This window comes from Canis lupus, chromosome 29 (genome assembly GCF_011100685.1).
Source record: "Canis lupus familiaris isolate Mischka breed German Shepherd chromosome 29, alternate assembly UU_Cfam_GSD_1.0, whole genome shotgun sequence".
NCBI classification, from domain to species: Eukaryota; Metazoa; Chordata; class Mammalia; order Carnivora; family Canidae; genus Canis; species Canis lupus.
The window spans coordinates 22,335,378-22,363,176 of NC_049250.1; the positions used below are offsets into that span (position 1 = coordinate 22,335,378).

The 27,799-nt window shown below is 38.1% G+C and overlaps 1 protein-coding gene and 1 non-coding gene across 9 annotated transcripts; both read right to left on the reverse strand.

Annotated features, from left to right (window-relative positions):
* Window positions 1-4,273: 4,273 nt before the first annotated feature.
* Window positions 4,274-4,380, reverse strand: LOC119866789. The gene has a single exon (XR_005381300.1). It is a non-coding gene; the product is annotated as a U6 spliceosomal RNA (small nuclear RNA).
* Window positions 4,381-5,210: 830 nt separating this feature from the next.
* On the reverse strand, window positions 5,211-27,351 carry C29H8orf89 (chromosome 29 C8orf89 homolog). Of its 8 annotated transcripts, none has more exons than XM_038579524.1 (6): window positions 27,231-27,351; window positions 13,620-13,783; window positions 11,432-11,585; window positions 9,565-9,620; window positions 7,462-7,497; window positions 5,211-5,511 (listed from the first exon to the last, which is right to left on the reverse strand). In XM_038579524.1, exons 2-6 carry the CDS (start codon window positions 13,744-13,746, stop codon window positions 5,363-5,365), a joined length of 522 nt encoding a protein of 173 aa, XP_038435452.1. In that variant the 5' UTR covers window positions 13,747-13,783; window positions 27,231-27,351; the 3' UTR covers window positions 5,211-5,362. The 8 variants fall into 8 exon arrangements, with proteins under 8 accessions (XP_038435452.1, XP_038435453.1, XP_038435456.1 ...); XM_038579525.1 differs by having other exon boundaries at window positions 13,620-13,786; window positions 27,231-27,325; XM_038579528.1 differs by lacking the exon at window positions 27,231-27,351 and adding an exon at window positions 26,576-26,668.
* Window positions 27,352-27,799: the final 448 nt, after the last annotated feature.

A 27,799-nucleotide genomic window follows, 5' to 3' on the forward strand; every position in this document is an offset into this window, starting at 1 on the left:
TTATGCTCAAGTTTTCCCTGCAACAAAGACTGTATCTGGAAACTTTCTTTGTTCACTCATGTAGATTTTTCTAAGCTGACAAATGTTGTAGATCAGAACCAGAAGTTTCTTGCAGAGGAATCTATTAGGAAAGAATATCCCTTTTAAGGAAAAAAAAGGTCTAGATATAGATTCAGAGATAAATCTATAGATGGATCTCAACATAGATTTAAAAATATTTAACAATTTATAACATTTGGATTTTAGCAATGTCTTCAGTTGCATTTAAATTTATTTTTCAAAAAAAATAAATTTATTTTTCTTATATCTATGTAAAATTAACTAACTTTGATACAACATGCATAGAATGATCCCACTACAATAAAAGTAGTTCTGTATCCATCTGCAAATATACAGAGAAAGATGTTCACTTGATATTATTTATGAGTGATGAGAATGAGTGATGAGACTTGAGGTGCTTTTTGAATTTTCTTCTTCCACACTGTTGAAATCCTGAAAATGTAAACTATTCTTCCAAAAATACTGAAGTGAATTTTCTAGTAAAGAAAAAAACAAAAAACATCCAAATCCTGAATTTATTAATTTGACCAGGATGATCAGGATCTGTGTACCAGCTCATAACAACCAAATTCACAGAGATTGTGAGTCAGATCTGCAATACATTAATTAACATAACCATTCCTAGATCTAAGATTCCTCATCCAGAGAAGGCACTTACTTTTTAGGTGACTAGATTTACTCAGGACTCTAAACTACATATTAGAGAGTTGCTTAATGAGCATAGAATTAGAGAAAAAGCAGTAGGTTTTGTCTTTTTAGGAAATTTCTTTGAAACTATCATCAGCTAATGATTTGTCCTTCACTGAAGCAATTATTCTTTGTAAAGACCCGTTTTCTTGCCCTAAAACCAAGACTCTGTCTTCTCATCCTAAATATTTACCATAAGGTACGGTTTCCGAAGAAAATGTTGGAGCAATTTCCAAATCACAATTTCTGGAAGACCAGACATAAATTTAACACCCATGGTAGCTACAGTATCAGAGGTTGGCATCTCACACTTATCTCTACAATCTTGGGTTTATCTCACTTGGAGGTTGTCTGAGTCTTCTGTGTACTAAATACATCCATTTTGTGAGGAACAAAAAGAGTACATACAAAGGAAGTAGAGCCTGTGGGGCTTTTTTTTTTCTTTTTAAAATTTTACTGAAAAACAGGGCATCTGGGTGGCTCAGTTGGTTGAGTGGCTGCTTTCAGCTCAGGTCGTGATCTCAGGGTTCTGGGAATAGAGCCCCGAATAGGGCTTCCTACTCACCGGGGAGCCTGCTTCTCCCTCTCCTTCTTCTCCTCCCCTAGCTCACGCTTTCTCTCTCGCTCTCTCTCAAATAAATAAATAAAATCTTAAAAAAGATTTCATGAGAGACACACACAGAGAGAGAAAGAGAGAGAGAGAGAGAGACAGGCAGAGGGAGAAGCAGGCTCCACGCAGGGAGCCTGATGTGGGACTTGATCCTAGAACTCCGGGATCACACCCTGAGCCAAAGGCAGACAGACGCTCAACCCCTGTACCACCCAGGCGTTCAAAATAAATAAAATCTTTAAAAAATAAAATAAAATAAAAATTTAATGAAAAGCATAAGTTAAATTCAATCTAAGGCTTAAAAGGTGATTAATTGGGCAGCCTGGGTGGCTCAGCGGTTTAGCGCCGCCGTCAGCCCAGGGCGTGATCCTGGAGGCCCGAGATGGAGTCCGATGTCAGGCTCCCTGCATGAAGCCTGCTTCTCCCTCTGCCTCTCTCTCTCTCTCTCTCTCTCTCTCATTCTCTCTCTCTGTGTCTCTCATGAATAAATAAAATCTTAAAAAAATAAAAGGTGATTAATTATTTTCAGTGTATTTCATATCTTTCTTTATTAAAAAGAAATAAACACTTCACTCCGTTCTTGCATTGACTTGGGTTGAACCCTTTCATGGGTGAGAAGGGAGCAAGACTTTCTACGCTACTAATATAAATGATCCAGGATGTGTCAGTATCATAATTTAGAAACTTAACTCAAGATCAGGATATTTTTCACAGCGCAAAGACTGTCTCCTTCTAAATTTTAAGTAACTAAACTATGATGTATCAACTAAATTTAAGTTTTCAAACAATTATTATTCCACTAAGTTTATGTATATGAGCTTTGAATCCTAGTAGGTTAGAATTCTATTCTCCTGTTTTCTAGCTGGAAATCCAGTGTAAAACAAACACAAAATCAAAACCCTTTATTTACTTCATTTCTAAAACAGGAAAAACATCACTTACCTACTTTTTAGGGGTTTTATAACATTTGCAAAGTAATATTAAATGTTTAGAGTACATACTAGGAGCTGAATAAATGAAATTCATTTGATAATCAAAGATATTTAAAAGGGCTTGTCCAAATAAGAGTTTGTAAATTTTTTGTTTGAGAGTATAGCTTTTCTCATGTCCCATTTTTCATATCACTGACCACACTTGAAATAGGTGGTCAGAAGATAGAGAAAGTACCAGTAATACCTAAATCATTCTCAACTGAAATTCAGATGTAAGCACGAGCATACCCACTTAAATTTACTTGGTTATCTTCCAGGAATGGATTCATTGTGATAATGCATACAAACACATACATATTCATAATATATTTTACACATTAACATAAAGCATTGAAAGACATGGAATATGTTAATTTTCCCACATTTGTGGTGGTTTCTTTTTTTCTTCTTCCGCTTTTGCTTTCTTCCTATTTCCTCCCATCCCTTATGAATTTGGGCTCTCTACTCTCTATTTTTTATCAGGGGAAACACAGTCATTGCTATCCAAATGTTTCTCTAAGTTCTAATTCTAGTCAGTATCTTTTTCCGGAACTGCACACCTGCTTCCAACTACCCATTTGGCATCTCTGTCCTGATGACACACTAGACTGAATGTACACAAAATTGCATTCACCATCTTATTCCCCCCTAAACAACACCTTCTTCAGAGAATCCTATGTCTAAAATTGGAAATAAGCTGGTTTTTTACTCTTCCTCTCCTGATACCCTATGCTAATCAGTTAATCTGAAGTCTTTTGCCATAATGTCTAGTTATCTAGTCTCTCCTTCCTATTCCCTTTTCTACCTTTCTACTGAGTGATTTTTACCTCAATTTTTATAACAACCTCCTACATCCTTTCCCTAGCTCCAGCCCCTTCCTATACAATCTGGCCTAAACATTATACCCGAATGAACCTTCCTAATTCACAAAGGCAATAATTTACTTTCACTATCAAAATCTGCCATTGTGAAACAGAGTAAATATAAACTCATGCTTGGCACCTGACAGTCCCTACCAGGTGTCATCAGGTTATATTTTGAGCCTAACACCCTCGATTCTTTTGACCCCAAGAGTGCATAAATGAATAGCCCCACAAAGGAAGATCTAGTTTGTAATTTTCTTTGACCCACACATGGTTTATAAATTTGGAATCAGCTGTTTATTTCATTTAGTTGCTAACATTTACATAGGCTTTGCAACTTTGGGCTTACATTGCCACATGACACAAAGCTAGGCAGTGAGTGCCCTTTAAAATTGAGAAACATGCCCTGGTTCACCATAGCCTTCATCTGATTGGTGCTATACTTCATCTGGTCCTGGCTAGGTGCCAATAAGCATGTGAATTTATGACACTTGCCCTATATTACCTACTGCTCCAGCCAAATGCATCATTTCCAAATGCACAGCATGCCTTTGCTTATGTTGTTCCATCTTTTTTTTTTTTGTATACTTTTTATTGTAGTTTGATTTGCCAACATGTGGTATAATACCCAGTGCTCATCCCATCAGGTGCCCCCCTCAGTGCCCATCACTTCATTACCCCAACCCCCCGTCCACCTCCCCTTCCACTACCCCTTGTTCGTTTCCCAGAGTTAGGTGTATCTTATGTTCTGTCTCCCTCTCTGATATTTCCCACTCATTTTCTCTCCTTTCCCCTTTATTCCCTTTCACTATTTTTTATATTCCCCAAATGAATGAGACCATATAATGTTTGTTCTTCTCCGATTGACTTACTTCACTCAGCATAATACTCTCCAGTTCCAAACATGTCGAAGCAAATGGTGGGTATTTGTCGTTTCTAATGGCTGAGGAATATTCCATTGTATACATAGACCACATCTTCTTTATCCATTCATCTTTCGATGGACACCGAGGCTCCTTCCACAGTTTGGCTATTGTGGACATTGCTGCTATAAACATTGGGGTGCAGGTGTCCTGCCATTTGAAAATATGGAACGCTTCACGAATTTGTGTGTCATCCTTGCACAGGGGCCATGCTAATCTTCTCTGTATCGTTCCAATTTTAGTATATGTGCTGCCAAAGTGAGCACTGTTGTTCCATCTTTAATAGAAATGCCCTCTCCCTCGATTTTTCCTGTCTTTAAGGTCCATTTCAAATACTGAATCTCCCGTGATGCTTTCTCACCACCAGCTGGATGTTACTGCCTTGTTTTTGAGCCTGTGTAACACTTGGTGGTTCTCTTATGGCCTATATCCCACTCTTCACTGGATAAGTCATTGGTATCCTTGATTTCTACCCTTTCTCAGGGAGATGTACTAATGGACACTTGCCCCCTACTCCTCAAGGCTTTCTGAAGGAAAAGTTTTCCTTTTGACATAGACCTTCCCTTCTCCTCCTCACAGAGATGGAGTGAGTCTCCCTCTTTCCCCTCAGGGATCTTCCTGTATACACAATGGGAATGCTTTGCTCTACTTGTCAGGAAAAGCCCTGATATGGCAAGTGAGGTTGTCAGCAATGCCTGAGTGTGTACATTTGTCCAATTCTGAAGTTCAGGATTAGGAGGCCCACTATTGCCACAAGAGACAGGATTTTACTTCTAGATTTTTCCAGCAAACAAAGCTAATATTTTCATCTGCTTGAATACTTATCTCATAACTGTATTTAAACTCAATCAGGGAAAAGGAGGCATTCTTACTGAGTATCTTCTAATCCCAATAATGATTCACTCTGTCTTAAAGTTTCTGCAGCTCCTAGCAAAGTCAGTCACTCTACAGATAGGCACTCAAAACACGTCAAGTTGAATCAAAGGATATAATCAATGTACATAAAATTCATGGAATGTAATTTTTCCCTTGCCATGTCCCCATAAACTATAATTTAAATGTCTTTTTATAGATGTCAATGAAATACAAATGATTCTATGTATTACATAAAATATTTATTTCCTATTTACATTTCCACTTTTATGTAAATCATTGTACATCATATGACATATGAAAAAAGAAAAAGAAAGGAAAAAATATATAAACCTTGGATATCAGTGTAGAAAGCACTTAACCATGTAGTATTTATCAGCAGTCTCGTAGGTCTCGTTTCTTGCCCTTTTTGGATTTTCTAGTAGTTTCTTGACGAATGGTATCATACTCCAATATGGCCATTTTGGAAAGTCTCTGTAAGTATTGAGATGGTGCTCCAGCAAGAGGATCACTGAAGCCAGTACCTGTGAAGAAAAAGAAATCAGCTATTAAAATTAAGTACACTAAAATGATATTCTCTAAAGTACAGGGCAAATAAAAATCTCTCTTCCTCAAATGACCATTAAACACTGCTAGTTCTTGATATATCACATTTGTGAATTAGAGATAGAAAGCACTTACTTTCTAAAATGAGTGTAATATCAAGTCATTTCAAAAAATATTTAACTAGGGGTGCCTGAGTGGCTCAGTCGGTTGGGCATCCAACTCTTGATTTTGGCTTGGGTCATGATCTTAGGGTCATGGAATCAAGCTCTGTGTAGGGTTCAACTCAGCAGGAGGTAGCATCTACTTAAGATTCTCTCTCTCCCTTTGTCCTTCCCCCAATTCGTGCTCTCTCTCTAAGAATAAATAAATCTTTAAAAAAGTTAACTTAAAAAACTTATGATATTTCTATTTAACTATATAAAACTAAATCTGACTCTATAATGCTCATGTTTTTAAAACATGAGATGGCTGTGGAATTTATTCCAAAGCAAAAGACACACAATCTCCATAAATAATTAACTTGTTTCATACCTTACATGCTCATCAAGTTATTTTCTCCAAAAATTCCATTTCTCATAAATGCTAAGTTTAGTAAAATAGTAAAATTGTAAAGAAAGAAAATGAGTAATTCACTAACTGAACAGCATTACTCAAGCTTCTATTATAGAATGTAGTAATAGTAATAGATAACATATATTGAGTGATCTCTCTGTGCCAGGTACTTACATTTATTTCAATCACACAACACTATGAAGTAGGTAACTAGTACTATCTTTGGCCATAAATATAAAAACAAGATTTAGTAGGGCTAAAAAACTTGCCCAAGGGCAAAGAATTTAAACTCAGATTCATCAAATTCAAACTTCCCATGCAATCACTACATATTGCCCTAAATATGTAAATATGTATAAATACTTCTATTTGAAAACATATAAAACTTTGAAAATAATATGCTGATTCAAACTGTCTTAAAATATGATTATTTAATTCAAATGGTTGAGTGTCAAAAAAGGCTACCTACAGTTCTTTAGTGTGGTTATTTTTGGTTCGTTTTGTTATTTGAATGTATAGCATGGGTGGAAAGTTCAGAGAAAGAGAGAGAGAGTTGGGGTGGGGGGGAAGAATATGATTGGGATAAATGTCCTTAGGAGTACAGTGAACCTGACATTTAGAAAAACTCTTTGGCTATAAATTAACTAGATTGTAGAGATTAAGCAAATTTTTAAAAACTTCAAAACTTCATACAAACCAATGCAATTAAGTTGGAAGTTGTTAACAATAAGATAAATTTAAAATTCTCAAATACAGAAATGTACACACACATTCTATCTAGAACATTCATCAGTCAAAAAAGAAATCATAATAAACATTAAAATATTTGTAACTAATGAGAAAGAAAATATTGCAAAACTTGTGTGATACAGCAAAACTTATGCTTAAAGAGGTTTATACCCCAAATTCCTATGTTAGAAAAGAAGGCTTGAGAATTAATGTTAGACATAGAAAAATAATAAACCCAGAGACCATGGAAGAAAAAAGATAATGCAGGAAAGAGAAGAAATCAATGAAGTAGAAAACAAATTTACAATAAGAAAGATTTTTTAGAAGATGAGTTCTTCATCGAAGAGAATAATGAAAAAGAAAAAGTCTCTGGTGAGATTAATCAAGAAAAAAAGGCAGAAGGCACAAATAAATAACATTAAAAGAAGAAGGACAGGGTTCTTCTGTCCTTTTGATCAGCATGTGACTTTTGATCTCAGGGTTGTAGATTTAAGCCCACCCTGGGTGTAGAGATTACTTAAAAATAAAATTTAAAAAAAGAGGAAGAAGGACAGAAGTACAGATACTACAAAAACAACTTTATGCCAATATATCTGAAAACTTAGACAAAATGCAAAAAAAAAAAAAACTTAGAAAATATAACTTACCAAAACTAATTGAAGAATTAGAATGCTTTAAAAATCCTAAAATTAAAATGATTTAATCAATATTAAAATAATAATTCTTGCCCAGCTATCTATTTTGTTTGATGTTAGTGTAGCTACACAATCTTTCTTTTTATTAATTTTTGCATGATTTATATTTTTCCAACCTTGCACTTTTGATCTTTCTGGCCTTAAATTTAAGGTATGCCTCTTGTAAGCAACACATAGTTATTTTTTTTAGTCTGTTACTTTGCTTTTTCATTGAAATATTTAGTCTTCTTATATCTAATGCAACTGTTATGTTTAATTTTAAATCTTTAATATTGCTAATTGTTTTCTATTTATCTCATATATTTTATGTTTCCTTTTTCCTCTTTTCTTGTCCTCTTTTGAAATGATCAAGTATTTTCTCAATATTATACTTCCCCTCTCTTTTACCTTGTTACTTGTATTATTTTATTATCCTTTTAGTGGTTACCATACTGATGATCACATGTCTCTTTGACATATCACAAACTACTTTAAATTAGTTATTTTACCATTTTTCAGATAATGCAAGTATCTTACATTTTCAAACCACATATGCCCCATCCTACCTCTGTGCTACTATTATCAAGTATTTTATTTCTACATATACTTTAAATTTCATAATAGTACTGCTACTGCTTCTTATTCTTTCCCAAGTTGTTGTACTTTCATTTTGTATCATTACTTTTTTAATATTTTTAGTGAAGCTCTGCAGACAATAAATTCTCTTAACTTCTATTTGAATGAAAATGTATTTGTTTCACTTTTACTTTTAAGGATATTTTCACTGGGTATCCAATTCAAGTTTGGTAGTTATTCTCATTTAGCCCTTGAAAATGCCATTCCATTGTCTTCTTGCTTCCATTGTCCACATTTAAAAAGTCAGTTGTATGTCTTACATTCCTCCTTCAAAGGTAACCTATCCTTTCTCTGTTTTGTTTTATGTGTGTGTGTGTGTGTGTGTGTGTGTGTGTTTAACTTAGTCTGTTTATTATGATTTGCCCACAGTGGTTTCCTTACCTGCTGAGGGCTTATAGAGCTTTTTGTATCTGTGGCTTTGTATTTTTCATCAAAATTGGGAACATATCAACCAGTATGTAAATACTGTTTCTATCCTGCCCTCTCTCCTCTTATTCTGGAATTAGAATTACACATGTGTAAAGCAGGTTTTATTTTGTCACATAATGACTTGCACACTCCCTTCTATATTATCTTTTTTTCTCCCTTCACTTTAATTGAGTATTTTCTAATGATCTTTCATTTTATAAATCCTGTCATCCGTTGCTTTCCATTGTTTCCTCAACTTTATTGCAGTATATTTTACAAATAAAAATTGCATATGTTTAAGGTATACTACATGACAACCTGATATACATATACATTGTGAAATGATTACCATAATTAAGTTAATTGCCACACCCATCACCTCATACAGATAGATACCTTTTCTGGGAAGGAGATGAGAACACTTGAGACCTACTCTCTTAGTAGAGAGTATACAGTATACAGTACAGTATTATTAACTATAGTCACCATGCTGTACATTGGATCCCCAGAAATTATTCATCTTAGAACTGTAATTTTGGGGATCCCTGGGTGGTGCAGCAGTTTAGCGCCTGCCTTTGGCCCAGGGCGCGATACTGGAGACCCAGGATTGAATCCCACGTCGGGTTCCCGGTGCATGGAACCTGCTTCTCCCTCTGCCTATGTCTCTGCCTCTCTCTCTCTCTCTGTGTGACTATCATAAATAAAAAAAAATTTAAAAAAAGAACTGTAATTTTGTACCAACATCTCCCCATTTGCCCCACCCAAAAAACCCAGGTAACCATCAAAGCAAGATTAGTATGCAGGCTATGCAACAGCCCACATGAGATGACAAGGGCTAATCCCAAGGTCCTGAGATAATAAAGGTATGTGTAGAGGGAACACAACATCCACTACATTTATAAAATAAACAGAGCTTAAAAGAAGCATTAAGAGAACAAAACAATCAGTGGAAAGAAAGAGAGTTAAAAAAAAAAAAAGTATGAGACAACCTAATATGACATGTGGTGGAAGAAAAAAAATGAGCCAACTTACTCTTTGGTTTTTCCTGAAGTGGTACCACAGTGCATGCCTCCTTAGTCTTCCTTATCCTAAAATTATATATTATCATAAAATCACTTTTATATAAATCCAGGGTACATTAATTTTTTTAAAAAAATAATAGATAAGAAGCTGCTTTCATCAAAACTCACTCAGTGAAGGACAACACTTGGAAAGTAAGCATTAAAGAAAGTGTACTCATTCCATCATAATTAATCCAATCAGAAGTAGATATGAACAATTCAACATCTCAGTTTTGCTAATAAATTTTACCTGTAGATAAGTGTTATGTCTAACCTCTCCCATATTTATCTTCAACTTTCTCTAAGTATGATTTAAAAAATACTAAGAGAAAGAGAAAATAAATATTAGATTAAGAGGGTATCTAGATATGCCAGATATCAACTATCACTTATTTCTGCAAATTTTACCTATTAACCACCATAAACTGAATTTTATCTTAACTTTTGTTCCTACTGTAACAGACCTACATAACGAATGGGTTATCAGAGGAGGTAGGTCATGATTGAATCTGCTGTGGGTGAGATAATCCATAAGAATTGAAAATGTCCTGTAACTATATTAAACTTTAGAAGTCAGCTGGAACTTCCAAATGCCCCTTCACCTCTAGGATTACTACTATCAGTTATATTACTAGACTGCACCTTGAGAGTCACTGAAAATGTATGATTATAATGAAAGAAATTTGAAAAAAAACAAACTTTTATTAGCATTTTAAAAACAAATATTTACATATGGAGTAGAAAAAGGTGGTAAGGGGTTGTACACAAAGACAAACAAAAATGTGTTACTTCCCTGCTTTGCCATGGCTGTTCGTTCAAGGGGTGCTGTGCAATACAGAGGAGAATAAAATACTTGTAGGCAACTCAACATGTTCTCACTAGAATGGCTGATATAAAGACACTTGTTTCAAAGACAGGGAAAAGAACTAACATTTACATTTGCCAAGCACTTCATAAACATTATGGCACGTAGCCACCACTTTTCTGCTTTGTATATGAAGAACACTGTCATAACATGAATTTAATATATTGAAATTATCCTTTATTGGCTAGGCAAATTTTCACTCAAGCCCAATGTAAAATGATGAGGAGTCATTTCACAAACAGCTAAGTTGCAAATGAAAAAAAAAAATGAAATAGGGTGAAAACAGTAGGAAGCAAAATGAAGACTTAAGATTAAGAGGTAGTTAGGCCAATTCAGGGGTTGCTTTTTGGGCTTCCAGTTTCTTAAAGATGATCATTGAAAGCAGGGTAACAAGACTGGTCTATACTGAGACAGGTTCATTGCCAGAGGCAGCCCTACATCCTTCTCAAAGGGCCCTGTGACTCCTGATGAAATTGACAAGAGTGAGGTGAGTGTTAGGGACACAGTGTCTTAGTAATGATGGAAAGTCACTGAAACCTTAAGTAGGTTTTATTTATTTATTTTTTTAAGATTTTATTTATTCATGAGAGACACAGAGAAAGGCAGAGACACAGACAGCGGGAGAAGCAGGCTTCCTCTGGGGAGCCGATGTGGGACTTGATCCCAGGACCCTGCGATCATGACCTGAGCCAAAGGCAGATGCTCAACCATTGAGCCACCCAGGTATCCCTAACAAATATTTTTTAACGGAAGGCCTTAAGTCCTTTCTGGCAACATCACTTGAAAACTGAGAAAAGTGCTTATTTGTCAAATTGAATAAAATTGCTACCTACATTAAAACATGAGATCCTTTATGAAAAAAATATCAGTGGGCAAGAAAGACTTCAAGTCACTAGCCAGGAAAACCTCTTCCTTTAGCAGTAATACTACAGATACATGTGGAATGCAAGAGAACTGAACAGCAATGGTCTACCTGACTGGAGGCATCTCGGTCTCAGCATGCAGCCGTCTTGACTGAACACCCAGTGGAGTTGAACTTACACTTTTTGGGCAACTCTGCAGTCCTGGTAAATATGGCATTTTGACACATTCTTTGAGCTCTTCTAGACCAAATATTGTGGTGTATTCTAATCAAAAATAGTATCATAATCAATGGTATTATTTCTGGATGAAATGCATATAACTTCTTTTACTACATACTAAAATGCATAATACAACATACCCAATTAGTCATTAAGCAAAGCAAATAAAGCTACTGTAATTTATCTATTATCTTTCCCAAGAGAATACCTTTTAATTCCTAATATAGGATGTAGGGAAGTAAGGAAGAGTTGATTCAGGGGCTGATTAAGAAGTAGAATAAGGAAAAAAGACAGCTGGACAGAATCGACACAGTCGTCACTATCCTCTGCCCTCACTATTTTACATAATTAGAATTTCCAGTATATTAGAGACATTCACAGTAGAGTTTAAAAGCACTTTTAAGAGTTTTGTATTTCTGCTATTTTAAACCTTCTTATCTTCCTGCTTTTATGTAAATAAGAGGTATAAATGTACAATTATTGAGCTAGCAATGAGACATAAAAGAATTCTATTTAGGGATCCCTGGGTGGCGCAGCGGTTTGGCGCCTGCCTTTGGCCCAGGGCACGATCCTGGAGACCTGGGATCGAATCCCACATCGGGCTCCCGGTGCATGGAGCCTGCTTCTCCCTCTGCCTGAGTCTCTGCCTCTCTCTCTCTCTCTCTCTCTCTCTCTCTCTGTGACTATCATGAATAAATAAATAAAATCTTTAAAAAAAAAAAAAAGGGGGGGATCCCTGGGTGGCGCAGTGGTTTGGCGCCTGCCTTTGGCCCAGGGCGCGATCCTGGAGACCTGGGATCGAATCCCACATCGGGCTCCCGGTGCATGGAGCCTGCTTCTCCCTCTGCCTGTGTCTCTGCCTCTCTCTCTCTCTCTGTGACTATCATAAATAAATAAAAATTAAAAAAGAAAAAAGAAAAAAAAAGAATTCTATTTAAGGCATTGATTTTAACTTTCTTTCTGCAAAATTTAACACCAAATCCATAAACACTAACATTGAAGCATCAAGATTGCTTCTCCTACTAACCTCACATAAAACTGTACAGAGATTGTCAAATTATTTAAAAACAAAATAAAACTTCAAAATGAAGGCAATAAATGGGCAAAAACAGATTAAGAAATTAAAGGTTCCGGTGATCTTTAATTGTGGTGAATTGTATTTTAAGCTTTCTCTACTAAGCAAGTCTAGCATAGCAATAAGAATAGTATTTAATGGGACTAGAGTTATATTAAACACTCCAAATGCTATTTTGCAACTTTTGACTTTTCTTCTGGAAGAAAAAAATAGTTTCTCCTGATAAAAAACATACAAATTTTCTTTCCAGCAATTAGATTTGGGGTGAAAGGACAGATAAACATGTCTTCTGAATATCTTTAATGGGAATGTAGTGAAAAAATTGAAAAAAAAAAAAAAGTAACACACACAAAACCAGGAGTGATGAAATAGGTTGTGGAGTTTAAATTTTACTGTTTTCAGGAATTACATCTCTATTTATAAAGCTGAAGGGAAAAAAAAAAAAAAGAAAAAAAAAGAAAGCTGAAGGGAGAATTCAGGATAAACAAAAAATACAATTATAATTTGAAATTTGAAATATAAATTGAAATTAAGCTATTAATACATTCATTCGCGCACATGTCAAAAGTCCTCAAATTAGTCCTTATTGAGCAATGGTAGAATAAAAGATACTTTCCACATGCAAAAAACAAAGTTTGGGTTAGAACTAGGAATACAAAAGGGTGCTGTTAGAGATTTGGGTTTCTTAAAACATAAAAATCAACTTGAGGTGTTTAAAAACAAACAGAATTTGTGAAAAGTAGTATAACCCAATGGAGATAGTCCTGCACTGATACCAAGAAAAGTTCTTTAAGATTTGTTTCCATCATGAGTTACAGAATTACGTTAAGTAAATTAATTTTAATTTGGTTCCATTTTTATTTTCCATAAACTTAGGATATTATCCTTCCATAAATATTACAGAAATTACAAGATGTCTCTTGACTGCTTAAAAAATACATGTGTAAGTTTAAGGCACTATTTCTATATTTTATTCAGTAAAATAATTATAAAAATGAAGTTACCCTTCTTCATCCTTTGTGTTTCTAAAACTGCTTTCCTCCAACTATTCTCAAAAAGAAAACAACTGTCAAGGGAATTTCTGGTGACATTAGATGTATCAAATTTGATTTCAGGAGACAGGACTGGCATTTTTTCTTCTTTCAACAATGCTGATGAAAGTGAGATGCTGCTTCAGATTCAGGACACAAAGTACAAAAAAGAAAAAAGTATTTCAGAGATAAATATTTTTTCTAATTTGTTTTTCATTATATAGATTAAATACTAACAGACTTACATGGAAAGTTCACTTATAACATGTAAATATATATTCTTGGGATTTTAAAGTAAGAGGCCTTTAATAATATAGCCACAATTGGTAGTAAGAGTTTTTTCTTTTAAATATTTTAGTAAGTTCTTTCAAATCCCAGGTCACATATATTTAGCAATATAAAAAAATTTGAAGTCCAACAGCAAGTTATTGTGCACAAGACAATAAAATGGTTAGGATTCTCTCAGATATATTACCATTATACACAATGACCACGTGGGACTTATCTCTGGGATACAAGGATGGTTCAACACACAAAAACTAATGTGATATACCAATTTAAGAGAATTAAGGATTAAAAAAATCATGTGATCATCTCAATAGATGCAGAAAAATATTTGATAAAATTCAACACTCTTTCATGATTAAAAACTCTCAACAAACTAGGAATAGAGAGAAATTATCTCAACATAATAAAGGCATACAAAGCCCACAGTTAATATCACAATCAATGGTGAAAAATCAAGTTTTTCCTCTAAGATAAGGAATAGGCAAAGATGACCACTCTTACCACTTCTATTCAACCAAAAGTCCTAGCCAGAGCAATTAGGAAACTAAAGGAATCCAGACTGGAAAAGAAGCAGTAAAACTATCCCTGTCTACAGATGTCATGATCTTAAATATGTAGAAAATCCTACAGATACCACCAAAACAAAACACTTGTAGTTGTACTTTTATACACTAACAACAAATTATCTGAAAAGGAAATTAGGAAAACTATCTAATTTACAACAGCATGAAAAAGAATGGAACACTTAGAAATAAATTTAACTAAGGAGTGAACAACTTATACACTGAAAAACACTGATAAAAAATTAAAGAAGACACAAATGGAAAGACATCCCATGTTCACAAATTAGAAAACTTAATTTTGCCAAAATAACCATACTTCCAAAAATGATCTACAGATTCAATGCAATTGAAATCCCAATGATGTTTTTTTACAGAAATAGTAAAAGAATTAAAAAATTCATATGGACTCACAAAGGACCCCAGATAGTCAAAACAATCTTGAGAAACAAGATTGAACCTGGAGGCATCAACTTGCTAGTTTCAAAATATATCACAAAGCTAAGGTAATCAAAACAATATGATACTGGTATAAAAACAGACATATAAGCCACTGGAAAAATAGAAACCAGAAATAAATCAACATATATACAGTCAACTGATCTTTGACAAGGATACCAAAGGATTACACAATAGGGAAGGGATAGTCTCAACAGACAGCATTGGAAAAACTAGATATTCACATGTGAGAGAATGAAACAGAACCCTATCTTACACCATACCAAAATCAACTCAAAATGGATTAAAGACTTAGACCTAAGATCTAAAACTGTAAAAACTCCTATAAGAAAATATAGGCGGAAAGCTTCATGACATTAATCTTGCCATCATTTTGTGGATGATACTAAAAGCACAGGAAACAAAAGCAAAAATAGACAAGTGAGACCTGTATGAAACTAAAAAGCTTCTGCACAGCAAACAATCAACAAAGTGAAAAGGAAACCTATAGGCAGGGAAGAACATTTGCAAATCATTTAACTGATAAGGGGTTAATATCCAAAATATATAACTCCAAAGCAAAAACCAAAGCAACCACAAAACAAAACAAAAAACCTAATAACTGGTTTAAAAATAGGCTTAAGGACTTGAGTAGACACCTGTGGTGATGGATAAAATTTAAAAAGTGGTGATGAGGAGGGAGAAATTGGAACTCTTGTACACTATTGGTGGAAATGCAAATTGGTGCAGCACTATGGCAAAAAGTATGGAGGCTCCTCAAAAAAGTAAGAATAGAACTACTATATGATCTAGCAATCCTGCTTCTGGGTATTTATCCAAAAGAACTGAAATCAGAATCTTGAAAAGAAATAAAAAAAGAATCTTGAAGACACTGTGCTGAGTGAAATAAGCCAACATGGGGGGACAAATATTGAAGATTCTAGTTATATGAAGCATTTAAAATAGTCAAACTCATAGAAAGCATAAAATGGTGGTTTTCAGGGGCTGGAGGGAGGAGGAAATGAGGAGTTTCTAATTAGTGAGCATAAAGTTTCAAGACGATTAAGTTCCAGAGATCTGGTGTTTGACATTGTACCTATAGACAACAACACTATATTGTACACCTAAAAATACGTTAAGAGGGTAAATCTCATATTCAGTGTTCTTGCCACAAAAAAATAAAAATTTTAAAAATTATTACCATAATATGCATTTGCCCCTGAAAAAAAGATAGTTTCTATTCCCCATGGAAAATAAACATGTCCTCATAATAGCCATTACTTTTATTCTAAACATGGATACAGAAGAATAATTCATTATGCATTTAGTTTAATTTGCCACTGGTCATATTAGGTTTGGACCCACTCTAATAACCCCATACTAACTTGGTTATCTCCAAATAAGGCCACATTCTGAGCTTGGGGTTTGGACTTCAACATATCAATGGGAGTGGAGGGAGGCAAAATGCAATACATAACGCTACATCATAGCCTATATAAAATATTTGTTGGAGGTAATTTTTTTAAACTCTATTTAAATAAGTGGACATAAAAGTTCATTCACTCTCTTAAACCCATTTTTTTAAATAAAAAAGGATAATATACAACAATTGAGATCTTCAAAATTCTACAGTCCATTAATAACTGTTGATGTTCTTGGTATATTTGAGGGACAAAAATATTCTGAAGTCTTCCATATCAAAGGTAACACTAAATTCAGTAAGATTTTGGTACTAAATGCATTTATCATATACTAATCCTTTAAAAAATGGAAATCCATGGTAGTTCCCTTATTATTTGGGTTTCAAAGGATAGTAAATCCAAAATATGTGCTTAAACAAGATCTGCCCTTGAATAAAAGCCTGGCCAGGCACCTCAGGTCTGATGCTAAGATATCAGGGACCCTGCCTACTTTTCTACCTTACAGCTCAACTGCCTTGAACACATCTTATCCACATAGTTCAAGATAGCTAAGTGAACATTTATACTGGTGCTGATGGGAACCAGGGTTTTCAGTGTGAGAGAAAAGACTGAGATTTAACATCAATAAAGAATAAGCAAAGACCTTGAAGTCCTAACTATGAATTGGAAACATAAGACTTTTCATCTAAAAAAGACAAAAAAAAAAAAAAAAAGTGTTTCCTAGCTCTGTTCACTAAACCTAATAACTGAAATGTGACTTTAAAAAAAAAAACCAAAAAGGGATCCCTGGGTGGCGCAGTGGTTTAGCGCCTGCCTTTGGCCCAGGGCGCGATCCTGGAGACCCGGGATCGAATCCCACGTCAGGCTCCCGGTGCATGGAGCCTGGTTCTCCCTCTGCCTGTGTCTCTGCTTCTCTCTCTCTCTCTCTGTGACTATCATAAATAAATTTAAAAAAAAAAAAAGCCCAAAACCATAAAAACCAACCAGAAATAGCTGATTCCAGGTCTGTGGAAGGAAATGTACAAGATGGGCCCAGAACATATTGTCATTCAGGAGACCTAGTTATCTATCAATGAAGACTAAAGTTACAGGTAGTCGTCAACTTAAAAAGGCTCCGAAATGACCAAAAATGAGAGTTGTAAACATTAATAAAAACAGTGACTGTAATAAATTGAAATATATTAAATATGTATAAAACATACATGTACAGGCATACCTTGTTTTACTGTGTTTCGGTTTATGTCGCTTCACAGGTAATTGCTTTGTTGTTGTTTTTTTGTTTTTGTGTGTGTGTGTGTGGTTTTTTTTTTTTTGCTTTTGTTTTGTTTTTTACAAATTGAAAGTTTGTGGCAACCCTTCATAGAGCCACGTCCATTGGTGCCATTTTTCTGACAGCAATTTGCTCATTTCTCATCTGTCATATTTTGCTAATTCTTGAAATATTTCAAACTTCTTCATTATCATTATATTTTTTATGGTGATCTGTGATCAGTAATCTGTGATCTTACTATTGTAACTGCTTTGAGGTGCAATGAAGCGTGCCCATAAAAGAGAGCGAACTTAATTAGTAAGTGTTGTGTGTGTTCTGACTGTTCCACTGACCAGCTGTTCCTCCATTTCTCTCCCTCTCCTGGGGCCTCTCTATTCCCTGAGACACAACAATACTGAAATTAGGCCAATTAATAACCCCACAATGGCCTCTAATTGTTCAAGTGAAAAGAAGAGTCACATGTCTCTGACCAGAAATGATTACACTTAGTAAGGAAGTCAAAAGCTGAGACAAGTTGAAGGCTAGTCGCTGTGTGCCAAAAAGTTAGCCAAGTTTAAATGCAAGGAAAAGTTCTTGTAGGAAATTAAAAGTGCTACTCCAGTGAACACACGAATGGTAAGAAAGTGAAATAGTCTCATTGCTGAGATGGAGAAAGTCTGAGTGGTCTGGACAGAACATTAAACCCGCCACAACAGTCCCTTAAACCAAATCCAAAGCAAGGCCCTGACTATCTTCAATTCTGTGAAGGCTGAGGGACGTGAAGGAGCTGCAGAAGAAAAGTTTACAGCTGGCAGAGGCTGGTTCATGAGCTCCAAGGAAAGAAGCCATCAGCATAACATCGAGTGCAAGGTGAAGCAGCAAGTGCTGACATAGGAGCTGCAGCCAGTTCTCCAGAAGACCCAGCTAAGGTAACTAATGACGGTGGCTACACTAAACAATACACTTCCACCGGAGATGGGACAGCCTTCTGCTGGAAGATGCCACCATCCAGGACTGTCATAGCTGCAGAGGAGAAATCAGTGCCTGGCTTCAAAGCTTCAAAGACAGTCTGACTCTCTTGTCAGAGGCTAATGCAGCTGCTGAATTTCACTGGAAGCCAATGCTCGTTGGCCGTTCCGAAAATCCTAGGGCCCTTCAGATTTATGCTAAATCTTCTCTGCACATGCTCTGTAAATGGAACAAGAAAGCCTGGATGATACCACATCTGTTTATAACATGGTTTACTGAATAATTTAAACCCACTGTTGAGACCTACTGCTCAGATTTAAAAAAAAAAAAGATTTCCTTTCAAAATACGACTGCTCATTGACAATGTACCTGGTCACCCAAGAGCTCTGATGGAGATGTACAAGGACATTAATGTTGTTTTCATGCCTGAATACAACAGAAATTGCTGGTTCATTGATCTGTAAGAGAACTGATCTCTGAATTTTTTTTAAGATTTATTTATTTATTTATTTATTTATTTATTACTTACTTACTTACTTACTTACTTACTTACTTACTTACTTATTTATTTGAGAGAGCTCAAGGAAGCACCCAAGCAGGGGGAGTGGCAGAGGGAGAGGGAGAAGCAGACTTCCCACTGAGCAGGGAGCCCGACATGGCACGCAATCCCAGGACACAGAGATCATGACTGAGCCGAAGGCAGCCACTTACCTTATTGAGCAACCCTGGTGTCCCTGATCCCTGAAATTTTGTTAATTAAACAATTGAGGCCTTGACCTTTTTTTTTTTTTTTTTTAAGATTTTATTTATTTATTCATGAGAGACACAGAGAGAGCAAGGCAGAGACACAGGCAGATGGAGAAGCAGGCTCCATGCAGGGAGCCTGATGTGGGACTTGATCCCGGGTCTCTAAGATCACACCCGGCACAAAAGGCAGGCACTAAACTGCTGAGCCACCCAGGGATCCCCCCTTGAAGAGTTATTAAATGGTTTGCCTCTAATGTTATACAAGGAATAACAACAAGACTATTTTTCAAATTCTCTTCTTTTAGTGGAAAGGAAAAATGGACAAAGGAAAGCGACTAAAGAGATATTAAAATTGAGCTCTAGGGCAGCCTGGGTGGCTCAGCGGTGTAGTGCTGCCTTCAGCCCAGGGCGTGATCCTGGAGACCTGGGATCGAGTCCCACTTTGGGCTCCCTGCATGGAGTCTGCTTCTCCCTCTGCCTGTGTCTCTGCCTCTCTCCTCTCTGTGTTTCTCATGAATAAATAAAATCTTTAAAAAAAAAATTGGGCTCTAACAAAATTAAAATTAAACATGTAAAATATCAGGAAAAACAATGTTCAAAACTGTAGGCAAAGTTCCCATCTGGACATAGGGACTTCCCATTTCCTAAAATTCATAAGCAGTGAATTTGCCAGTTTGCGTTTAAATATTAGTTTGCTGAAGAATTACATGGAAGCAGTCCCTAAAAGCTCCCCAGCCTGTGAATTGAGAAATGAAGAAATATAGAAGCAATGGCACTTACGATACATATCATCCCCCTAGAGCCCTTTGTTATGTTCCCATTCCTGGATGGGACAAAAATATTTATTTTCTTGTTAATCTTTCTGTGCCTCAGTCTCCCTACCCAGGGAACTAATAAGCTCTGCTTTACAGAGTTATTGTGAATTCTGAAGATGATTTAAGGCATCTAGCTAAATGCCTAGTATGCTACTTTAATTCTCAAACAAGAATCTTCAGTTCAGATTGCAGTAAAGGTAGCTTAAGAGACAAATGATGGCTGGCTGCTATTCTCATCATAATCCTCGTGATTATTACCCTAGGCCACAAATCAGCTAATGGCTGGGTATGAGAGATACATCTTGACTCGATGCCTTTTCCTCTCTTCCTTTCACGGAAAAAGTGCACCGCTAGACTTTTCCTGTTTTTCTTCATACTGTCCTGTTCTCGTCTTATGCATTCCATGTTCTTCATCTCCTTGAATATTACAAATATATATATTTTTTCCATGTTCTATTCAGTTTTGTGGTACCCACCTCCCACTTGCTGCATCTGCCAAGTTCTCTTTTCTTGTGGTTCATTTCCTTATATAATTGATAAACTTTGACTGTGAGCTCATCTTTATAGAGAGATTGCTATGTACAGGAGTCTAGTACTCCCTGAGCTATGGAGACTTTGCTATGCAGACTTTTCCATTAGTTTCTGCCTGGCCATGGGTTTCAGAGATGCCAGACCAGTTAACAGGTCAGTTCCTTGGATGGTGGTCCCTGAAGCATATAGTAAAGTGAGTTCAGATCCCAGACTTGAGCTGTATGGGGTATGAAGCTGTGCAGAGTCTATGGACAGGGTTTAACAGCTAACTCTTTTGCTGCCATAGTTAAAGTGAATGGCAAGCTTCTTTGCAGCGTCCTTAGGCCCACAGGGAAATATTTTTCTAGCTATCATCTCACTGTCTATAGTGGGTTGTATTTTTCAAAGAAGGATGCACTAATACATACCCATGCCAACATGTTCTTCCTTTGGTGTGATGCTGAGTCTTGCTTCAAGAGGTGAGGTCGGTGTTCTGCCTCCCTGAAAACTAACTTCCTGGTAAATTAAGTGCCCTGGAAGTGACACTGTGTGATTTCCAAGGCTAGGGCATAAAAGGTGACACAACTTCCACTGGCTCTCCCTTGAGATAATCACCTTTGAAATCCAGCCACCATTTTGTGAGGAAGCCAGGTAACAGGAAGAAGTCACTATATAAGGGTTCCAGCTGACACCTACAGCTAAAGTCTCAGTCCACAGCTGGCATCAACCACCAGACATGGGAATGAATGAGCCTGCAGGTGATTCCAGTCCCAAGCTTTCGATTCTTTCATCTGAGGCCCAGACATCATGAAGCAGAGCCAAGCTGTCCCTGCTGTGCACTGTCCGAATTCCTGACTCACAGAATCCCTAAGCACAATAAATGGTTGTTTTCCATGACTAAGTTTTGGAGAAATTTGTGATGCAGTCATAGTAACTGGAACAGTACTTCTTTGTGACTTCCAGCTTTCGGCAGATGCTCAACAGTGGCTTCCTATGTGAGTGTTCCTTCATTTCTGGCACCTGGGGATTTCCTTCTCTTGGTCCCTAGCTCAGCCACATTTCCATAAATTATCTTATTATATTTTATCCGGCATTTGAAACATACCAAAGTAGAATGGAGTCCCATCCATGTCACCTCCTTCTGCCACACAGCCCAGAAGTTCCCATAACTTTCAAATGAGAACATAAATAATTGATATATTTAATTCCTCTTATATATAAAGATAGCTTTTATATATAGATAGATAGATACTTGAAAATAAAAAAGAGAGTAAGTCCTATAGAAAATATATTTATTAAAGGACAGATAATTCATTCCAGGAAAAAAAAAATACAAAGGATCAAAGTTAATCCTCACTAGTTCTCAAATAAAAGCAAAATAATATAATGAGTTACTAACTTTTCCCAGTTACAATGGCAAGGATTTTTCTTTAATACTAGACAATGTAAGATGAGGTAAAGGAAAATAGAAGCTCTCATAAGAGTTCAGTATATGTATCAATATAGTATGTCCAGAAAGCAATCTAGCAATATATATGTCCTTATAATTTTATATACTTTTGATCTAGCAATTCCACTTCCAGGTATGTATCCTAAAGGAATGATTGTTGATACATACAAATATTTATCTTCAAGGATGCCAAATTCTGTACTTTTTATAATAGAAAAGAAAAAAGGCTGAAAATAACCCAAACATCAATGAGCAGATGGTAAGATTATTTTTAGTTTAAAAAAAAGATATTATTTATTCATGAGAGACACAGAGAGAGACAGAGGCAGAGACACAGGCAGAGGGAGAAGCAGGCTCCATGCAGGGAGCACGATGAGGGACTTGAGGATCACGCCCTGGGCCAAAGGCAGTCGCCAAACCGCTGAGCCACCCAGGGATCCCCTTTAGCTTTGTTTAAAGCAAAATAGTTATTAAGTGAACATAAAAACAAGTTGTGGATTCATTGAGAAAGCTATTTATTTATCCACAATGCCAGTCATTGCGCTAGCTGAAATACAAAAATGATGATGATGCAAAAGCGTACAGTATGTTGAGGGCAACAAAGTAAACAAACGATTATAGTTCACTATAATAAATATTAACGAAAAAGGTTATGTTTCAATTCTGTGGTACAACAGAGCATTTGTTAACCCAGCCAGATTGGGGAAGTAGGAGTTTTGCTTTTGTTTTTGAGCAAGGGACGTTCAAATTAAGTCCTACTGGTTCTCATAAGTAGCAGTTGACTGTGATGGTCAGTAGGCTGCATGTCTACTAATATTCTTGCTCCTCCAGAGAATAGAGTTGTTCCTAAGAAGTGCCTACTTCCCCATGATTGGAGCTTGAATGAGTGTAATGTGTACGCTTTCTGCAAGAAGTCTTTAAGAAGCAGGTCTGCTTTCTCCATACCTTCCTTCTCCTCTTCCTTCTGCTGGCTACAGTGAGATAATAAGCAAGTGGTAATGAATGGTAGAGCCTGGTCCTACAACCAACTGGAAGAAAACTGCCTGCAGAACAGGACTATCTGCCTCACAACTCTTGTATGAGCAAGAAATAAACTTTTACATGTCACGTCACTAAGATGTTGAGATCCGTGTGTCATTACAGTTAGCAACAGGCTAATACATGTAACTTTTTATTCCCAAATGTGAGGACATTAGCTCACTTACTCAAATACCGTCACTAAGCATGTACTATGTGCAAATCAATATACCATGTGCATGACTGATATGAAGAACTAAACAGAGATTTTTGCCTTCACAGAATTTCCAGAGCAAAAGGAAAACAGTCACTCACATGACTGTAATATAATGCAAAGTGTGACATTACAGCCTGATAGAGGATAGATATTTCACATCAGGAGAGTTAAAAGAAGGCAGATATTACTTTCACTTGGAAGTTCAAAAAAGACTTGGAAAAAGCTAGAAAATGATATTTAAATAGAATTTAGACAGGCAGAAATGGCAGTAGAGGCATTCCAGGAAAAGATATAGATGTGAAAGATGCCATGGAATAGATGTGAAAGATGCCATGGAAGATGGAGCAGGGTTCAGATAAGAGTACTGTGAGAGATAAGGAAATGACATGACAGACTGGGGCGAGATCACAGACAAATCTGAATGCTAGCCGAAGTGGTTTGCACTTCCTTCTTTGAGCAATGGGAAGGCACTGATAGGTTTTGAACAGAGGTGTGGCACATTCAGAGCCACGCATTAAGATTAATCTGGCAGAGGGATCCCTGGGTGGCGCAGCGGTTTGGCGCCTGCCTTTGGCCCAGGGCGTGATCCCGGAGACCCAGGATCAAATCCCACATCGGGTTCCCGGTGCATGGAGCCTGCTTCTCCCTCTGCCTGTGTCTCTGCCTCCCTCCCTCTCTCTCTGTGACTATCATAAATAAATAAAAATTTAAAAAAAAAAGAAGATTAATCTGGCAGAGACTAGAGCCAAGTTAAGACCTACAATCATCATCATCATCATCATCATCATCCAGAGTGCTTAAATTAGAGTGGCAGCAGTGAGACTACAACAGCTGATTGAATTTAGGAGGCTCAGAAAAGAAAGAAAGAGTCAAAGATAACTGAGACTGTGAACGAAGGTGACTTAAGAGAATGACGAATTACATTCAAAGAGAAATTGCTAGTCTGGCATGGAGAGCAACAAAGGGCTCAGTTTTAGATAAAATGCGTGGAGGATGTCCAGGCAGAGCTATTGAACCTAGGTCTAAGCTGTAGGAACTGAGGACTATAGCTTTGGTTGGGAGAAGAAATTCTAAGAGTTATGTATTCACGGGTGAGAAGTAAGGCCAGAGACTGGATTAAAGTTGCCAAAGAAGACTTGGAAGGGAGAAGAAAGCCAGATTTCCTTAAAATGTGTGCAAAGTAGGAAGATAAAGAAGATAAAGAAGCTGAGAGGTGATTGGAGAGACAGACAATACAGAAGAACCATAATTATAGGAAGCACTGGACCGTGTCCAATTCTATAGAAGTTAGTGGCAGAAGGTACCAGTAATAACATAGCAACACCTAAAGTACAATCTCATTTAAGCCTCAAAGAACCCAATGAAACACAATTCCCAGTCAATTACTGACCAGTAATTCACATCCAACAAGGAACACATATTCATTGGAGTAAAATGAGCCTGGATTCTAATCTTGATTCTGCCCTTCAATAGCTGCCTAACCATAGGGTCATGAAGAAAATAATAGTGCCTCCGAATCTCATAGGGTTAGTGAGGATGAGATTTCAAAATGCATGTAAAGTGTTCAGCACAGTGCTGGACACATAATAAACACTCAATGAGAGAGGGGTGGAAGCTATTGTTTTGTTTTTAAATAGTAAACACAGATCTTTCTCAATACAGTCTGTTGATGGAAATGTAAATCATTAAAGACTTCTTTGGAAGACAAGATTCTATCATACACACATCGGACCCAGCAATTCTTCTTCAAGGAATTCAATTTACTGAACTGTCCCCAGGTATAAGAACGTTCATTGTTGCATTGTTTGCAATAAGGAAAAATTGGAAATCTTAATGAGGAATGATCACATAAATCATATCTATACCATATGATCATACATCTGTATGATACATCTACCATATCAATGCAAATCTAAGTAAACTGATAAGAAGTTATTTCTCACATCTTTTTCAGTACGAAAGATAATTTCTCAAAAGAATCCAGATATGATTCCAATGATTAAAAAAACATGAAGAAAGAATAGAAGGATAAACACCAAATTAACTCTAAGATGTGTAAGAAAGAAAAGAGAAAAAGGTAAAGAGGGCTTTCATGTCTATCTCTATATTCTTCTGTTTGAATGAGAGCTACTGATGCATTATAATGTAATTTTTTAAATGTAAGAATTCAAAAAAAGAAACATCAGAAGTATTTTTGAAGAAATGGCACTGTGACAGGGGACTTTTTAAAAAGATTTTATTTCTTTTATTATTTATTCATGAGAGACATAGAGGGGGAGAGAGAGAGAGGGGGGCAGAGACACAGGTAGAGGGAGAAGCAGGCTCCATGCAGGGAGCCCAATGCGGGACTCGATCCCAGGACTCCATCCCAGGACTCCAGGATCACATCCTGGGCGGAAGGCAGGCGCTAAACCGCTGAGCCACCCAGGGATCCCCCATGTGACAGGGTATTTAAACTCACCATTAGCAAGGTAGATAAAAAGCCAATGAAGATGGAAGAGCAGAGATTCTTGTGCTTCAGGGAGTACAGTACCCTGAAAACGGTTTCAAGCTGCATTTCTTTAGAGGCTCCACTGTTCATGTCTATGACCCCAAAAAGGTTGTAGGGGTAGAATGACTCCTACAATAGAACAGACTACCTGCATGACACAAATCTTTTCTAGTAATTGTAACCCCTCATGAAAAAAGTAATAAACACACACACTATATAGGTAAATCAGAAATGGCACAAAGCAAAGTCAGCAGAGCTAATTAACACGGTCAGGGTCCCAAGTCCTGCTCCACATGGCCCTGTGCAAGAGTGACGTACAGCGGCAGTCAGGGGCAGAGGGTAAACACATCCCCCACAGCACCCTCCAGGTTAAACCCTGGCAGGTTGGAGGGAGACCCTGTAAGGCGTGTCCACCCGATGTATGGAGACGCATGCTCGCCTGTGCAGGCTCCAGGCTGGCAGGGAGGTCCTCTTGCCCCGGGTTCGTTCCCGTGTCTCTCTGCGCGGCAGCCGTGGTCTGGTCCCCAAGCCCACTCGCCCGCCAGCTCCCCTCAAAGTGCATCAAGGAACTCTTGGAGGGACCCTTGTGCCTCACTGGGCTACTTTCCCCTGCCCGGGAGGGGGCCTAGGCAGCTCTGCTCTGGGCCCTCCTCCCCACCTCCCTTCAGCCCTGCCCCTGCAAGGACCCCAACCCCTCCCTGCCCCGCGTCCCACGCCACCCCCCAGGCCGGGGTCCTCCGGAGACCACCGCACTCACTGTGCCCGCAGCTGCCCCGCGGAGGGGAGGGGCCTCTGGGCGTGCGGGGGCCGCGGCGGTGGTGCCCAGGCCTGAGGCTCCCGCGGCTGGGTCACCGGGGGCAGCGGACTCCGCGGGAGCCGGCGGCGGCCCGCAGGAGAGCCGAAGCCCCCGGCGCAGCCTGGCCGGGGCGTGGGGCGGGCGGCGGCGGGGCGGGGAGCGCACATGCTCGGCGGCCGGCGGCCCGGGGACGGGGACGGGGACGCTCGCCAGCGCGGCGAGCCCGGCCCGGCCCCGCGAGCCGCTCCGGAGGCCGCAGTCCCGCCCGCCCGACGCGCGCCAGTTGCCAGGCGCCCGGAGCCTCCGCGCCGCCCTCCTGGCGAGGTCACCTGCGGCGGACCTCGCAGAGCGGGGACGGTCGGTTGGGGTGCCGCGCCGGGAGGGTGTTTGGGCGGCTAGGAGGCTGCTAGGACTCCCTCGACAACTAGCATAGGTGCCACCACCACTGGCGTCACTGTTGGGGGCGGGGTGAGAGGATGCTGAAACAGGACTGGGTGCACAGGAGTCAGCCGTGGCACGAAAGTTGCGCCATGCACCTGCAGCCTGGGTAGGTGAGCAGCTGGACAAGGTCGGTGATGTTCAGTTCTCTGGGTCGCACTTTTAAGATTAAACTAACCAGGCTCTCCAGAGTACTGATGAGTGTACTGGAACTTTCAAACAGCTCAGCAAAACCTGCTAGCCCAGTCTTAGGTTAAGTGACGTAGTCATCCGAGTTCCCTCGCCACGTCCGCCCGAATTCCATATTCTAAGTCTCCTTTGTCTAGGTTCTTTGGTGAGGAATTAGATGTGTCCCCTCCCCAGTAAAGCCTAGCACCCAGACTTGTGCGGTAGGGCCTTAGCATCTACACTTTTACCAAATTATGTTCTAAACTCTTTACCTCCATTTCATGACCCCAAACAGGGCTCCAAGTTTAGCCCTAGGAACAGATGGCTTCAGATCTTACAAAACTGAAGTTGCACACCACTTTCTGTTTTCATCAAGCTCCATACTTCCTAGCTCCTCTTGTTAAGAAAACTCAAGTTAGACCTGGAACCTAATACTTGCCCCATCACTTGGTGATCCTGGGGAAGGCAAAGTTAACCCCTCATCCAAAAAATGGGGATAGCCCTATACGTAGCTAATAGGCAGCACAGTAAAAATGACACCAGGATCTTAAAGACAAAGTGCTGGGACCTATTCCAATT